The following is an 18,428-nucleotide window of genomic DNA, read 5'->3' on the forward strand; positions in this document are numbered from 1 at the left end:
GTCCCTTGAGTCCCCTGCACACAACCTGGATTGACTTTTCTCCTTCCACTTCTGCTGTGACATCACCAGGCCCTGCTGTGGCAGGCTTGTTAGCACTACCACTACATCTCAGTTCAGTACTAATACAGCATGAGAACTTCTAGAAAGCTAAATGAGGAAGCTTCCCTTTACAGATGAGCCCTGGCAAGCAGCAGAGAGCTGGTCTCTATGCTGGTTGAGTAGGGGTATATATTTAGCTGTTGATCTTGTCATGATGATGGAGGGTGGTAGGGGATGGTGTTGGGTCTTGTCATGAAGATGGAGACAGTAGAGGATAGTGTTGGGTCTTGTCATGAATTTGGAGGTGGTAGGGGATGGTGGTGGGCTGCACACAGGCTGCAGGGAGATAGCACTTACAAAAGGACATGTGGAACTCTTAGAACCCTAGATATTCAACTGATATGTAACCTGGAGGATGAGTGTGCACTGCTTCAGGGACAGTGGTATGGACCTTGGCTTTCAAAGACTGATGGAGGAAGTGCTAACTAGTACCCTTGTTTATCTCCTATCTTGAATTCCCACCTCTTTAGTCCCACAAACTGAACATAATACTTCACACATGGTCAATCCAGATCACTACAGACTGCAGAATGAATGAATAAGTGTCCCTTAGTGTCCCGCGCTATCGCCTCACCAGCAAGAACCACACAGGACATTCGGATCCTTCTGCAGTAAAGCTTTAATGCATCTTCAGAGGAGAGCATAAGCTTACCAGAGCGGAGACCCCGAGCCAAGAATCCCGTCCCCTAATAAAGGCTGGCAGCCGCCGCCTGGGACGTGTCACCCTATGATTGGCTGCAGCTCATAAGGCCATATGACGCCACGGAATAGGCAGAGATCAAGGAATGGAAAATTACCCAGCGCCTGCGCAATAATCTTGTTTACATTCAGTGCCTGCAGGCGCCATCATTGTAATGGAGAATGCAGGGACGGCTCCCTACACCTTAGAGTTCAGTTTCCATCTTAACAATGCACTTAGGGACAACACACTGAGAGAGTCTCTGAAGAGGTGACACTCTTCACAGGATCCATGTTCTGATAATAAACCAGTTCTCCCACAGTGGACCAACCCTTTGCCCACAGAAACTCATAAAGCTCCATGAAAACCAGTGCTAGTGTGTAGCTGGAGAGAACTAGACCAGAGTGACAAAGCCGGGATGGCAGTGCACACCTAGAATCCCACCACTCAGTGGATGGAGGCAGGATTTGGGGTTCAAGTCAGCCTGGGCTATGTAGCAAGGCTTTGTCTCACTTGCCCTCCACCAAAATAAAGCTGGTGACAGGACCTTTAAACAACAACAACTTGAACTTAAATTTTAGAGTAAGATTAAAAACAAACACCAAAGTTAAGTTTCCCCCAAACTTCAGCATATGGCAAATAAACTCATAGACATTTCTGTGTGGGAGAGTCAGACAGAGGACATCTCTAGACCAGCCCAGTTCTTCTGGTGTAACCAGTTCATCAGCTGTAACCTGCTTCCAGCTCCCTCCACATGTAACTCTAGCGCCAAAAGTCTGCCCTCCATGGGACAGCACTCCTCAGGGTTTCTGTTCTGGGAGGATGAAGTGAGCTCAGCTCTTCCCACGCCTATCTTTTAGCCACCATCTAATGGCTTTCTTCTAGTTTTAAAAAATATCCAGAACTTGGGTTAGAGAGATAGCTCAGTGGTTAAGAGCACTGGCTACTCTTCCAGAGGTCCTGAGTTCAATTCCCATGGTGGCTCACAGCCATCTGTAATGGGATCTGATTCCCTCTTCTGGTGTGCCTGAAGACAGATCACTTGTATACATAAAATAAATAAATACTAAAAAAAAAAAAAACAAGATATCCAGAACTGTAAAAAGTAAGCAAATCTCTCGGCTCAGTAACAAACCCCCGAGTCTCTTTCTCAATCATTTTTCTGGATGAGTTCAGAGAGGAAATAAGGGAGTTTTTTCTTTCAATTAATTTCCATTTCTTTCAAGCCTGAGTGAACTGGTCCAGAGTAAGCAGGATGATATAATTATGGGATGTATTAATATCCCCATAAAGGCAGAGGCAGTTCCTGGTTACAGAGCAGCTGGCACATTCCTCCAAAGGGCTGCTGGGGGCCACAGTGCTCAAGAATACCCCTCCATGACATCAGCAATGTCCTAAAAGATAAAAGTATCTTCAGGACTTGGTATTTGCTCTGTGTGCTTCCCTTCAGCTGCTCTAAAGAAACAGCCAGCCCATATGAAAACAAGTCAAACAGGAAACCTATGGTCTTATACCACTCAGAACTCAAATGACACTGTGAAATTTCCATTGTTCAAGTTGGTTGCTGTGTCATAGAAAGTATTTGGAGTAAGCCATCTATATTTCTTTGCAAACTGAATACTCTAATTACAAAAATGGAAGTAATTGAGGTCATTTAAAAACATCAAGCCATCTATTTTCTTCACACCTAAAACAGACATGAAAAGAAATGACAGTTTCATCTAGAGAATCGGTTTCAGGATCCAAACGTCAGTGGGTTTTTCTTCCCTTTTCTGTGGGGGAAGCTAGAGGATTTCTTTCCTTCAGAGAAGTGCTGGCTGTGCTGGCTGATTGTGAACTGAGTAGTTACAAGCAGACAGAAATTGGACAGAGCTGCACTCTAAAGAAAGCATGCTCCTAGATTTGCAAATTCCCCATCACCTCCAAGTACAGACCCAAAATAAGAGTGACGCCCCCCCCCACTCCCTTCCCATATACAGACTCAGGGAAGAGGGACTCCCCAGAGATCTGAGTTCTTCAAATGTGAAGTGTCCATATGCAGCAGCTTCATGACCTAGTGCTTACTGGTTCTGATGGAGATGGTGATTGGCATTATAAGGTCATGGTTAATGGTTTCATCCACTGTGGCTGCATATGCACTGAGTTTTTTTCTTTTCTTTCCTTTTCTTAGTTCAAATTAGGAACAAACTTGCTTCACATGTCAATCCCTTCCCCCTCTCCCTACCATCCCCCCCAACATCCTACCTGCCCCTAGCCATCCCCCCTCCATTCCCCAGGCAGGGTAAGGCCCTCAAAAGGGGCTCCCCAAAGTCTACCACAGCATCCTGGGCCAGGCCTATCCCCATGATGCACTGAGTTTTCAATGCACTTTCCTTCCAGGCAGAAAGCCTATTCTGAGGAAGCCAAACTCCTCCAAAGCACACAGCTTCTCTATCCTTTCTTCCCGTATTCTACCCATAAAGTCTATTCAACTGGGCCTGAGCAGGAAGGTGCTATTTCTCTTGAAGAGACTGTTTCCAAACCTCGATTTCACCTGTAATCATATGAGTGTTGAATGCTAAGGGGAAACCATAAAAGTCATTATAAACAGATCCCATGTCAAAGGAAAAACAGTTTGAAGAGACAGTTTAATAAGCAACCGTCTTTTATTACAATAGGCTTGACGTCACCTGTTATTTATTGTTTCCATCACTAGAACACAAAGCTTTGTGGGACAGGATGAATAGGACATGTGGACTTTACTGAGCATTTTAATATCCTCTTATTGACAGTAGATAGAGGCTTAGAATAAGGGCTGAGAGCAGGAAATGATTTTAGTGATTTCATTAAGGTTGGAGGGAAAGCTTTCCCAGAGACAGTGTTGGGCAGATGGTCTTCCACTTCCAAAGAGCCTGCAGGTCAACAGGCTCAATATTGGTACAAGGCTGGTAAGTAATCAATGGGTGCCTAGCAAGCAGGGGAGTTTTCCTTTCTTTCTTTTCTTTCTTTCTTTCTTTCTTTCTTTCTTTCTTTCTTTCTTTCTTTCTCTCTCTCTTTCTCCCTTCCTCCCTCCCTCTCTCTCTTTCCTCTTTTTTTGTAAGCAGACTTTTTTTTTAAATTTTAAATCAGAAACAAGCTTGTCCCACATGTCCCTCCCTCCCTTGTCTCCCACCAACCCCCCCAATCACATCCCCTCTCTGCTTCCTGGGGAGGGTAAAGCCTTCCATGGGGGACCTTCAAAGTCTGTCATATCATTTGGAGCAGGGCCTAGGCCCTCCCCTGTGTGTCTAGGCTGAGAGAGTATCCCTCTATGTGGAATGGGCTCCCAAAGTACATTCGTACACCAGGAACAAACACTGATCCACTACCAGAGGCCCCATAGATGGCCCAGACCTCCTAACTGACACCCACATTCAGGGAGTCTGGATCAGTCCCTTGCTAGTTTCCCAGCTATCAGTCTGGGGTCCATGAGCTCCCCCTTGTTCAGGTCTGCTGTTTCTGTGGGTTTCTCCAGTCTGGTCTTGACCCCTTTACTCATCACTTCTCCCTCTCAAGCAGGGGCGTTTTCATGACATATACTGCCTCTTGAGCAGTGGAACACGAAGCTGGTGTTAAAGGTTCCTTCAAGCCATCTCACAAAGCAAAGCGTGTAGGGCCATAGAGAAATACATTGAGACCACAGTCAAGGAGCTCTAGGTGTTCCGCAATGAAATATGGACTATAATATACTTTCTCTTAGTTCCTCTCTGGTGTAAAATAAACACAGCAAGAGAATAGTCAGGTTTTTGAGATTTTTCAGATCTTATTTTAATGAACATCAAATACCATTTTATTGAGGCCTCCTTAGTCACTGGCAAGCTACATGTCTCTCTTGATTTAGTCCACTGTTTCCAACTTATATCTTTTGTTAAAATTGTTAATCCTTAACTGGCTGTGTTCTCTGGGCTTTGTTTCAAGACCTAGACCTTCAGGAGCCCTGCTCATTCTCCCACCAGAGTTCCAGGCCCAAGTGGAAACTGGATTGTCCACCTGATATCCAACAGATACTTGAAGCCCAACATGTCCGAAACGGAACCTCTCCTGCTGACTCCCATATCTGCCCTTCTGGAGTCACTGCCCCATCACAGTTCATGAAACCAACTCCCCCTTAGTCACCCAAACACAAATCTGGAATTGCTGTTCAGTCTGCCTTGCCTCAAAGTCAGTGACCAAATCCTGTTGGTTCGCATCTGTCTCTAAAGTTTCCAGGGTGTGATGGAGATGTCAGGCTTCAGTCAAACCCACTGAAGTGATGTGTCACTGAGGACAAGGGACTCCTGAGGCCTGTGGTGGCTCTTTAGAACCTGAATCATAGTCCGGTAGCATCTTATCCAGAACTGGGGGTCTCTCCCTACTGCCTTCTCATTCCCAAGGTAGTTTTTTGTTACTGATATTTCCTATATCTATCAAGAATGGCGTGTAGGCCATTAGGATAAACAAGACACAGAAAAGCAAACACCACAAGCTCTCAAAGGACACATGAATAAAGAGGGAATACTGGTGCTCAGAGGTGATGGAAGCTGGGTGCAAGGAGTAGAGAGGGTTCATGGATGGGTGCAATTAGGTAGAACAGATGTCTAATGTTCTGGGACACAGCAAGGTAACTACTTAGTTACCTATTTCAAATTAGCTAATCAAAAGGATTTTTTCCCTTAATATTCTCAAGAGGAAGCAATGATAATTTGAGACACAACAATTACTCTTATGTTGCACAGTTTATGTAAATGTATCACAACCATGCTGTACCTCATAAATACATACGATTATGTGTGTGTATACTTTGTTTGCGATGGGGTCTTATTGCTTTATAACCCAGGCTCAACTTGAACTCATGACCCTCCTGCCTTAGCCTCCTGAGGGCTGGGACTATATAGCTTTGTGCCAAAGCACTGGGCTAAAGAGAAAAAGAAAAAAAAGGAAGCAAACAACTGTCTAGAACAGAACGCATCCCAAGTGAAGTCTACACCAGGGACCCCTCATACTCACATAATCAGGAACTTCTTTGATGACCTAAGCTGGGATATGAAGCCAGAGAGCAGCAGAACACCAAGGCAGCTTCTCCCTCCGGCTGTGTCAGAAAGCCACTTCATCAATACTGAGTAAGAAGCCACTGCAAAACTCACTGCCTCAAAATAAGAGTTTTAGTTCTCGTTCATCTGCATGTGGGTCAGGGTGGACCACAGCCGTGGCTCTCAACCTGTGGGTCATGACCCCTGCGGGGCTTGAGTATCAGATACCCTGCATATCGGATGTTCACATTACAATTCACAGCAGCAGCAAAACCGCAGTTATAAAGCAGCAACAAAATAATGTTATGTTGGGGGTCACCACAACAAGAGGAACTGTATTAAAGCATCACAGTGTTAGGAAGATGGAGGACCACTGGACCACTGGACTCCTGGCCACACACCGAAGTTCATATTTACTCCATTTATTTCTCACCCTGCAGTGACTAACAGTCACCCAGGACATGCTCTCCTCACAGTGAATGACAGGAACGCAAGAGGCTGAATGCCCTGAAGCATCCTATCCTAACATTATGTTGCCTAGTGATAGGAACGCATGCTCCATTCACTAAGGAGGCACAGCAAGGACACAGATACAGAGGCAAGATGAGTGAAAGGACCTGCCACCAGCTGCCTACCCTCTTCTGTCCCCTTGTGCAGTCTGAAGCATCTTCCTGCGTCTTTACACGTCTCTAAGAGTACAAGCCTCACTGGGGCAAGACTTTTGTCTGCTATGGCATTTTCAGAATGCTGCCTCTGTGTTTTGTTCATCTGTCTTCCTAGTACCAAAATACACACACAGTGGACAATAAATGGCTGCCTGGCTGCCCTGGACCTTACCTCAAGCCTTACAAGTTTCATGATGTTGAGTCTAGCACTCCTGAGCCAGCCTCATTTGCCAAGCTTTGCTCAGACATCATTCCTTTTCTCAGTCAGGTGTGGCAATAAGGAAGAACGTAGGCAGCTTGGTGACAGAGAAGGGGACACGGATAGGCAGATACCTTTAAAAACCCTTCATGATCTAATCATGCCTATCTAGAGGCTGCCTTATTGTACAGTGATGAAGAGGGCTGGCTTCAGGGCCAGGCAGGTCTAGAGTAGGTAGCTATTTGCTAACTGTGACGCTAGGCAAGTGTCTAGACACTCTACATCATCATTTTCCCATCTATAAGATGGCAAGTGTTACCTTCTAGAATCATTGTAGAATAACAAAAATGATTGTAGAATGGTGGTGCACGGTACAGCCTGAACCAATGGGGACCATGTCTATCATGAATCTTAAGACCTGTGTCAGCCACACTTCTTCATCCTTATACAATTCTGTAACAGGTTCAATTAAGTTCTGTTTAGTGGACTGTACTTGAGACACTTGTTCAGAGTAGCCATGGCTTGTAGGTAAGCCAGTACAGATCCCTCCAGGTCTGGGACTAGAGTCACATAGCCTTTCTCAGACTGTGCCCCTTGCCAGAACTCTAAGGTATAAAAACTCAGAGTGAACCTGGTTGCTCTGTGGTGCTCCGTCACAGAGGTCTGCCCACACCTTTGGCTGTGAAATGTACTAGAAATCTAGATGCCTTGGCATCACAAATGCTCCCTGGGATGTCCAAGATGAGATCTAAGCAAATCTGACTCCATAAAAATGAAACTAAGGTATACTACATGATTTTATCAGTGCAGGCCTTGGATTCTAAGAAGAATTTTATCAGTGCAGGCAGGCTAACAAATGAACCACAGAACAAAGGCTAGCAGCATCTCCACAAAGGGGTCCACTGGCTTCATGTGGTTCCCACTATTCTAAGTCAGGTCTCGTCATGAGGATGATGTCTGACCAGTTTGTAGGTTTTATCTTAAAAACCTTTCATGTTTGAGATTCTGATTATTTCTGTCCCTAAGTACTGTACCACAAAGCCATTAAAGACCACCAGTATGACTGTGTTAATAAGAATACCTATCTGGTGCTAACCACATGCTCAGTTCCCATAGTGAGAAGCCACCAACATTCCTCATGGCAAGAGCCTCCACGCTGAGTTTAGCTGGGATAATGAAACTAATTTTTACATATTTGTTTTATAGTTATAAAAATCGTGGTATGAAGTATCTGTGTTGTTTCAGTGTCTTGAGTACAAATTGGTAGCAATTATGATACCCTGAGTTTTGTTGACATAGAAAAAGTAATAATTTAAGTTCAAGCTTACAGTTCTATGTGATTTATTTGCTTTTTAAAAATTTCAGTAGGAAATCATAAACACACAAGAACAGGGACTGTGATCAGACTTCTATATGATCTCAACTGACAGCAACCCATCCATCACTGCCTTTAGCCACTTCCTTTCTCTGAACACATCAAAGATGTCAGAGCACTCACTGCAGACTCACAGTTGTTCATGACAGTTTTCCCTTTCAATTGCAGACTAGCAACAAGAAAAATATAGGAAAAGGCTAGTTCAGAGAAATGTCTACCCATTTTCCTTTTGCTGAAATGTCTGCTCTTTGAAGAACTAGGCTAACAAGCTTTGAGAACCCTGGTTAAAGCAGGCCTCGTGCCCTTAGTTTCCTCTTCCTTCACTTTGGTTCCTTCTGTGCCAGCATACACGCAGCTCAACTCTAAAGAGCAGAAAACATGTTCACTTAAGATGTGCTGAGCCCCAGAATCAGGTTATTCTCAATGTCTATGGCTGGTTTCTGCATGTACTTCATCATATATATATATATATATATATATATATATATATATATATATATTGAGGGGTAACTTTTAAACTTTTCCCCATTTATGCCAGCATTGAAACTCAAAGTTAAAGCAATAGGAAATACCAAGATAGAGAGAAAACCCCTTTTCAATCTAAGGAGCTAGAGAAGACAAAGGAACAAAACAACAACAAAACAAACAAACAAACAAAAAAAAACAAAAATAAAGATCCCATCAGAGTAGAATTGTACTTCAGTTGTGGAGTACGAGATATCCTTTACAAAAGCATGAAATGTGCAAGCACAATGGTGAACAAAAGCAATAGGTCCAAGTGTTCCATGTGCAGCATCTGTCACCTCTTCCTACATCTGAGAAACAACGCCCAGTCTTTACCATTAGCGACTGACTTCGATGTGCTGCTGAAGCCTGAGGTTAAACAGTTACAGAAGGAGACAGAGGATTAGGAATCCAAGTCCAGCCTGGACTATGTGAGAGCTGGTTGCTACTGAATAAGCACATGACCTTACAGTCTACCATAACAGTTAACCCTGAAGACAGGCAGATGTGAAGTCAGTCAGCTGAACTGTGAGGACAATCCTTTTCAGCAGTGACACTCACCACCAAACACATCTCTAGACTAGAAACTGTGTTCTCTTACCCACATACAGTATCCTCTGTGCTTTATCAACACAGATCCTTCAAGTAGAAGTAGGTACAAAGTAAGAGCAGCCCCTTAAATTCAAAGACTCTGATTAAAACTGGGATGGGTTTATAGAGCTGGCCTCATTGTACATAGCTGAGATTGTCTTTAAAAACAATCAAGAACTCCAGTTAGCATCTGAGGTGATACAGACTGAATGCTAAGTGCCTGGTTGACTGTGCGAATATCCTCATCAGGAAGCAATGGTTAGAGAGATGAAGCACCAGGGAGTCAGACTGCAGAGGTGATTTTATTTAAAATCCACTCAAGCAAATCTGTTCTGAGGCACAAGCACATGCAGTTATACTCAACGCCAGCATTTCTACCTCCATCTGTGAACTAGACTAACTCTCAAGTGGAACAAAGGTAAAGTAACTGTGGTAATTTGAAAGAAAATGGTCTCCAAAGGAAGTGTCACTATTGGGAAGTGTGGCCTTGTTGAAGGAAGTGTGTCACTGCAGTGTTGGGCTTTGAGGTCTCCTATGATCAAGCTATTCCAGTGTTTCAGTCAAAACTTCCTGTTGCCTGCAAGATGTAGGACTCTAGTTACTTCTTCAGCACCCTGTTGGCCTGCACACTATCATGTCCCACCATGAAAATGGACTGAATCTCTGAACTGTAAGTGAGCTGCCATAATGAAATGTTTTTCTTTATAAGAGTTGTGTGGTCATGGTGTTTCTTCACATCAATAGAAATCTGAATTAAGACAGTAACTAATGTTTCCACATTGTCACTAACAATCTAGAGAAGTCTACACAGCTTGTTAGATTCTCACAAAACCACTACAGCTAATCAGCAGGTTGGCTCTTCAAGCTAGTCACATGTTTTACCTCTTACAGAGTGCAGAACAGAGGTCAGGAAAAGCTAGCAGAACTTTCTAGAATGCCTTTTTGCCTCTTCCTTTTCACCCCTGGACTGAAGACACAGCACGGCTCTCACTATAAGTGAGATATAAATAAGTATGTGCAAAGACCTTCGGAGCGGGCCACTGGGACAGGAAAGGGGACAGTCTGCACTTATGCATAAGATACACAAAGATACTGGAGAAGCTACCGTATTAGGGGTTTCTGTTGCTGCAGCTAAATATACTTCCAAAGAACACAAAGTTCTCAAATAGAAGCCAAAAGAACAGTTATGAAGACAATCCTTACCTACTCTAATACTCAAAAAAGAACCTCGGTTTTGACAAGCTTGAATTTCCTCTTTCTCAACTAAACTTTAGCACCGTACAATCAGTGCAAAGGGGAGGGAGGTGACAATGGTGAAACTCTAGTGACCAGTGCAAATGAAAGTGGGATAAATGGGAGTGGGGTGGGGTGGGGTGGGGGTGGGGAGAAATATCAGGGAAGCCTGAAGAAATCATGGTCTATGAAATACAAAGTTCATCTAAATTACCTCCTAAATGCCAACTTCAAAACATAGAAAACAGAGTTTATTCCCTGGACAGCAGAAACTCAAACTTGGGTTTTAAGCTGAGCCTTCACACTCGGGAAGCTTTCTTCCAGGTCCTCAGCCACAGCCTTATCAACCTCATGTAGGACTTTAATGAAGTCTTCCACCTGTGAACCACACAAAGAAACAAATCACTGTAGTGGAGGAAAAGGCAGTTTAAAGACATTGATTGTTACCTATGAAAATGTTCCTCCTGAGGTTTTCAAAGGCAACAGACATGTAGCAGATTCACAGGCGTCAGCCAAGGTACTTGCTGCAGAGCCACCTGAAAATACTCTAGTAGTGACTCTACAAGTGACAGACCCTGACCAGTTCCTTTCACTCCTGAGCTGTCAGATCCTGCTGCTCTCCTTTTAGGGCAGCATACTAACATTTTATTATAATCCTCTTTGCTGGCAGTTCCCCTTATGCTTCCACTCTATAGCTCATTTTCCTAAAAACTATTATTTTGAAATTATCTCCAATGGTAATAAATATTGTTATGTGAAGAAACATAAAATGTATTCATAAAAATTAGGCTTGTGGGCCAGGCATGGTGGTGCATACTTTTAATCCCAGCACTCAGGAGGCAGAGGCAGGCAGATCTCTGTGAGTTCAAGGCTAGCCTGAACTACAGAGCCAGTTACAGCCCAGTCAGGGATAAACAGTAAGGCCCTATCCCACAAGAGAGAGAAACAGAAGAAAAATTTAAGCTCATCAGTTAAAAGAACTTGTAGAGGACCTGGGTTTAATTCCCAGCACCAACATGGCAGCTCCCAAACATCTGTAACTCCAGTTGCAGGGGATCCAATACCCTCTTCTGGCCTTTGTAGGCAATTGCACACACATGGTGCACAGATATATATCCAGGGAAAACACTCATATACACACACAGAAAAAAATAAAATCACAAAAAAAAATTTAATTAAAAACATTTAGGCTTTCACTTACTATATGGGCTGTGTACTTCATAGCAGGAAGGGCCACTATAAACCATGTCGATTCCTTCCTCTTGAGATTAGAATTAAATTATGCATAGGCCCATAATTAGAATTACACATACACCAGCCAACTTTCTCACAGGACATTAAATCCTATAAGGTATACCATCATTTTTGACAATCGATTGAGCTGTACATTCACCCTACTCACCACAGGGCTGTAGAGAGGCAGGAGGCTCTGAAATGCACAGGAATATTTCTTTTTACTTAACTGGCCCTCCTTCAGTCCCTTAGCCATGGTTTCCTACGACAAACAAAAGAAAATGTAATAGCAGAAAAGGAAAATGTCATCTAGCAAAAAGATCAACATTAGTATATACAATCACAACTGGCCCCATCAGCACTTCAAACGCCCTGCACTGAGCTGCCATGAAGAGCCTCGTGTACCTTCACACAGCTAATCTCAGTGAAGGACACTACTCATCTAGCTGCCTGAGTGGGAAGCCGAGACACAGGGCCACTAGGCCTGTTTTCCTGCTGACTCCTCCCACACACCTATCATGTCAGGCCTCCCTCCCTCCTTTAGGCTCTCATTTCCAGACTATTCCTGTAGATCACCATCCTTGAGCCAATTCACTGGCCCCTGGCCTCTAGCCCTCAACTCCATCCCTTTATGCCTGTTGTTTTTGGAAGAATCTTTTCAGACTGATGCTATCACTTGTTTAAAAAAAGAAAGCTTTAGCTGCACCCCAGTTTCCTTGAGATTAACCCCAAATTCCTAGAAGTTTCATGACATGTCCTTGGGTCTTTAATCAACCCACCTTCCTGCTATCTTCTTTTAACTTAAAGTCAAAGGAACATATTTGTCATTTCCTCCCAAACCTAAAGCAATGACAAACAATCTAAAAAATATCTTAAGGTGAAATAAAAAAGATGCCGTGGTAGAATGAATGGGGCTGGCCCTCACAGGCTCATAGATGTGAATGCTCAGTCACCAGGGAGTGGCTCTATTTGACAGGATTAGGATTAGGAGATGTGGCATTGCAGAAGTAGGTGTGGCCTTGTTGAAAGAAATGTGTCACTGTGGGCTTTGAGGTTTCAAAAACCTATACCAGGTGCTGAGCATTGGTGGCACACACCTTTAATCCCAGCGCTAGGGAGGCAGATCTCTGTGAGTTCAAGGCCAGCCTGGTCTACAGAGCTACACAGAGAAACCCTGTCTCAAAAAATAAAAAAAAAAAAAAACAAGCAAAACAAAACAAACCCCAAAGAAACAAAAACAAAAATAAGCCCCCCCCCAAAAAAACCCAAAAACTAAAAAACAAATCAAATCAAATCAAAACAAACAAACAAAAACCATACCAGGCCCAGTGTCTCCCTCTTTCTGCAGCTCAGGATGTAGCTTTCAGCTATTTCTCCAGCACCATGTCTGCCTGCTGCCATGTCCCCTTCATGATAATGGACTAGCCTCTGAAACTGTAAGCAAGTCCCCAATTGAATGCTTTCTTTTGTAAGAGTGGCCTTGGTCATGGCGCCTCTTCACAGCAACAAAATACTGACTAAGACATAAGTATCACCCAAAAAATCCATGTCAAAATGAATCCATGAGGCTAGGGATGTAGCTCAATGGGGAAGCACTTGCCTAGCAGGTGAGAAGCCCTAGGTTTGACTTTAAGTATCACAAAACTGCAAAATTTTAAAAATCAGATCTTTATAAAGAGGGAACAGGAAAATACACAAATATATGGAAAGATAATCCAGCCCACTAATAAAAAATGTAAATCAAAATAGGGCACAAATTTTCACCCATTGAATTCAATATAAAATTATAATATCCACTAATAAGAAACAAAACCAACATTTTCACACATCAGAAATTATCAATATAAATTTTAGTAATTTAGTCTGTTGATATGCCTATTGCATGTGTGCGTGCACACATACAAAACCAGTTACTTTAAGACTGCAAGTAATAACATAAAATTTTCCCACATTGAGTAAAGTAGTCCTATTACTTTTATGTATAAAAAAATAACAGGTAGAAGGAAGAATCAACTCTTTCCAGTTGTCCTCTGACTTCTACACATGTGCACCAGTCTCCATTTAAAACAAAAAACCAAAAGCAGGGCTGATGCTGCAGTTCAGAGGGATAGGACTGGCCTATCATCATACAAGACAGGAGAGGAGAAGGGAAGAGAAAAGTGGTACACGTTGCCTGGCCACTGAATCCTGGTTGTCTCTCCACCATGGACTGGGCTCTCAGTTGTATCGAAGCACAGCTGCCCCTTCCTTAGAAGTTATGTCAAGCAATCCATAATCCATACGTTTTATGGCCAGGCGGTGGTGCATGCCTCTGAACCCAGTACTGGGGAGGCAGAGGCAGCCAGATGTTTGTGAGTTCAAGACCAGCCTGGTCTACAATGTGATTTCTAAGACAGCCAAAGAAAAAAAAAAAGAAACCCCCAATACTTGTTTTGTACCTTTGTTAATGCCTGAAAAATATTAGAAAGGAATTCACATGAAATATCCTTCAGGATCTTCATATGGAAGTCATCTTGAGTTGAAACACAGTTTGTAGGCGCTTCTGTGGAGTTTGCTAGTTTTTTCTGACAATGTTCCATATTTTGTAACACCCGAATTAGGCTGTCAATTAGCGGAAGATCCACTGCACCAAATCAAGAGAATGAAACCAGCCAGGTAAGTATTCATTCATTTATCCATCTACTCACACTGAACTATGCTTTAGGGACCATAGGTAGAGTGGTTTCTGCTTCTAGTTCCCACTGTGACTTCCACCAGTGATGGTCTGTAACCTGTATGGTCAAATGCTTCCCCATATCCAAGTTGGTTTTGGTCAGTGTTGTGTCATAGCCACACACAGAGCCGAAATAATCCACAGAGCTCTTCTGAAAGGCTTGAAGCAGGCAAGGAGAGAGAGAGCTAACTGTGAGAGGAGTTAACAAAGATGTCCATATTCTGCCCTAGCATAAAAACTACACCAAGTCTGGGAGGCACAGCAGGCAGCAGTAAGAACTAGTCCTGCAACAGCAACAAAAGGATGCTCCTGGCCCCATGCAGACAAGCTCCCCATGGGTTACTAGAAAGATAACACACACAACAGCATGGCAGTACTCACTGGCCAAACTGCATAAAAACCAAGAACAAGATAAACACATCTGCAGTAAGAGATAAGGACTCCCTCATTTTTTCACATCAAAGCAAGTCCAAGAATTCTCTGAGGTTTAGGAGATGAATGGCTTAACAGCTGACACCATTACCTCGCTCCAGCTCCTGACTTAAACCGCCCCTCATCACCTCCACTTGGACACCCCTAGGTAGCACATTTAAAGCCAGTTGTCCTTATCTCAGTTAAGTGGCAGCTGCTTTGGACAAGTACACCAGAGATCCTTCCCTTTTACCCAGCCACTCTCCCAGTCTCTAAAATGAACAGTCTGGTAGAATCCCGTGATCAAAGCCAGAGCACTGCTTGTCTTGAGCGCCACACAGCCTCTTCTTCCTCTTACCCACGGCTCTCTACATTTACTAGCCCATGGCCTTCCATAGCCAGCTATATCTGTCCAACCCGTCCACGTCACATAGGTCCTGGCAGCTGCACTGCTTTTCTTCCTTTCTCTCATAGGCCACCCTCGCCATACAGAGCCTCATCCCTGCTCCTCCTACAGTGCCCAGTGCTTTTATGTGTGCTAGTCTCCATCAGTGTTTCCTCCCAAGTATTCACATGGCAGCCTTCCCTAAGTCCCTCAGGCTTAGTGTACTCAGTGTTACCTTGTCAGTGAGGTAACTCTCCATAAGTACAGAATTGACACTCAGAAACAGTGCTTATTTATAAAACAAAACACTCAAAAAAGGGTAGAGATCAAAACATCATTGAGAGGTAAAAACAACACCTTATGCCTCGTAATACTAAATGGTGAAACTCTAGCACCATTCCCCAGTCAGGAAGAAGACAAAGGAGTCTCCAGCAGTTATTTAAAACAGCAGACACTAAGCAATCCAATTAGATAAGAAAAAGAAGTCACAGATAGAAAAATGACACAAGCAGATGTGATTTAATAGCAGATAAAGTTCAAGATTATCATGGAACTACTACTAAGAACAATAACACAAAAGCTGGAGATGGCTCAGTGGTTAGGAGTACTGGCTACTCTTCCAGAGGACCTGGGTTCAAATCCCACCATCCATATGTTAGCTCACAGCCCTTTATAATCCCCATTCCAGGGCACCCAACAGCTTCTTCTTCTGATCTCCACAGGCACCAAGCATCTGGTGTACATGTGTGCATTTAGGCAAAACAGCCATACACATCAACTAAAATAAATAAATAAACAAATAAATAAATAAACAAATTTAAAAACAATATGACAGGAATGTGGATATAGTTTGGTGACAGAATTCCTACCTACATGTGCAAGGCCCTGGGTCCAACCCCAAGCACAGCAAAAACAAACTACAGGAAAGTCAATAAATAAAGGTGCTGCAATCAAAATTAACCAAAAATCCAAAAAAGAACATGAAAAAACTAGAAAAAAGTGGTAAGACTCATCACACCCTGGTCCCTCACACTTACTGTAGAAACCACTGCAACTAGACCTGGGCAGACTGTGGACCTAAACCAGGTATGTGGCCTCCTGAAAGAATGTGTGTCCATGTCCTGAGATGGCAGTTGGCATCCAGCACTTCTGTAGCATCCACAGCATGCTGGGCACTGTTCTAAGTGCATCGTCTCAACATGCTGAGTGCATAGTGTTTGGTCCTCCAATCAGGCCCAGAGGGAGAGAGATGTGTACTCATAGGGACATGGCACCAAAACCTCAGAGGTGTAAGTGAAAAGAAACTGGCCTAGAAACAGAACCTAGGATGCACCAGGGCCTAACAGGGTTGAAATCATAGGGAAAAGGGGAGGAAAAGAAAAACTGTCATGGTTTTCCCCACATTAGATGGGAAAAGGAGATAAACAGCACATGGAGATTAAAGCATTTCAGAACTGGTAGGAGGTGGTGAGGCCATTAAAAGTAGGAGAAGGTGCAGAGATGCAAGAACAAGGGTCTCACTCATAAAAGTCATAAAAATGATTTCATTATCAAGTCATTTAACTGTCCTGAGACCTTTTGCAAACATTTCATCAAGCATCGCATGCTCCTAAGAGGGAGAAAGATAACCAGGGACAAAGCTAGAGGGCGGTGGCTAGGCATGGCGGTGCACACCTTTTAATTCCTGTACTTGGATGGCAGAGGCAGGCAGATCTCTGAGTTTGAGCCCAGTCCAGTCTACATAGTGAGTATTAGGCCTGCCAGAAATACCCATTGAGACCCTGTCTCAACTGAACGAACCAAAAAGCTCAGGGATGGGGAGCCCTCTGCAGTCAGGAGGGGATGCTAAAGCTCTGTTGTCACCACCCCATCCCACCCACCCCACCCCACCCACCCAGCATTTTCGGCCCTATGGTCACAGCTGGTGCTATGAAGCATAGCAGCTGTCAGGAGCATAGCAACACAACCGAACTCCTTGGTAAAGAGGCACTCCTTCCCAGGGAAGGGGGGTCTTGAAGTGACAGAAAGATGGGTGAGAAGAACATCCACATTTTCTTAATAGACTCTGTCCAAAAAAGGGACCAGACCATCATGGAGATAGATAACAACCTTACATAGTTAAAGGAAAATCTAACCTCTCTCTTCAGCCCCCCCCCATCCAATTACCCCAGGAAGCTATGAGACACTCTGGAAGGTGCACACAAGAAAGTCACTGTCAGTCTGTGAATTTGTTCTGGTTGTAATAAGCCATTTTCTGGTGACTTGCATGTTCTGAGCCCTTCCAAGGGCTCATTTTCTGCTCTTCTGTCTTTACTGTGAGCATGGCTTTTTGATGGGAAAGCAAGCTGAGATTTAGTCTACATTTATCTGTTTTCTGATTGTGGATGCCATGTGACCAGCTGCTTCAAGAGCCTGTTGCCTTGACTTCTTCATGATGGTCTGTAATTTGAATTGTGAGCTAAAATAAACTCTTTCTCCCTTGAGTTGCTTTTGCAACAATATTTCATCACAGCAGTAGGGAAAGAAACCAAGACAGCACCTAAGAGTCATACAGCATCACCTCTGGGTTAGGCACAGGGGAAGAGGAGTTCGGGGGCCAGCAGGCAAGTTAAGAAGCTTCTATCCTACATGCCCTGATGTTTTCCACAGGCCTCCATCCTCTATGTTCCTCCTGTCTCCCAAGTTATATCTGAACCCCACTCACCTGGTCAACTTCTACTCACCTTCACCCCTTAACCCAAACCAGATGCATCTGGGCAACAACCTAGAGAAGCCCACTCAGCACTTTGAGAGCATTTGTCTTAATAAAGAAATATGCATTAGAAGAACTGTTAGGCTAATGTTTGTCTCCTCTAGAAGGCAGCTCCATGATAATAGAGATCAGCACAAAGTTGGTACTCAAGAAATACCTGTGTCCTAAGGGAATCTAAATAATCTCTCTACTCATCTCTCCTTCACTCCTACTGAGCTTTACCAACCTTATATTTTATATCTAAGTCTCATCTGCAGAATTATAATAACAGTATCCTCCTTAAAAGGCTACTTCAAGGGTACTTTTGCATGAATCAGGTGGTTGTGGTGGTTTGAATAAGAATGGCCCCTGTAGGCTCATATATTTCAATGCTTAGTAACCAGGAAATGGACCTTTTTAAAAGATTAGAAGGATTAAGAGGTGTGGCCTTGTTGAAGGAAGTGTGTCACTGTATGAGGGAGGTGCTGTGAGGCTTCAAAAGGCCACACCAAGCCCAGTCTCTCTGTCTCTGTCTCTCTGTCTCTCTGTCTCTCTCTCTCTCTCTCTGTCTGTCTGTCTGTCT

At 43.6% G+C, this 18,428-nt stretch overlaps 1 protein-coding gene across 1 annotated transcript in view; it reads right to left on the reverse strand.

The window, feature by feature from the left end:
• Positions 1-7,993: 7,993 nt before the first annotated feature.
• The window catches only part of LOC100756600 (protein SAAL1), a 62,563-nt gene continuing 52,128 nt past the window's right edge, over positions 7,994-18,428 (reverse strand). Inside the window, 4 exon segments of the mRNA XM_027425872.2 lie at positions 7,994-10,750; positions 11,775-11,867; positions 12,926-13,039; positions 14,044-14,228. Of these exon segments, the coding sequence (XP_027281673.1) occupies positions 10,646-10,750; positions 11,775-11,867; positions 12,926-13,039; positions 14,044-14,228 (497 nt within the window). The 3' untranslated portion in view covers positions 7,994-10,645.

This window comes from Cricetulus griseus, chromosome 7 (genome assembly GCF_003668045.3).
Source record: "Cricetulus griseus strain 17A/GY chromosome 7, alternate assembly CriGri-PICRH-1.0, whole genome shotgun sequence".
NCBI classification, from domain to species: domain Eukaryota; kingdom Metazoa; phylum Chordata; class Mammalia; order Rodentia; family Cricetidae; genus Cricetulus; species Cricetulus griseus.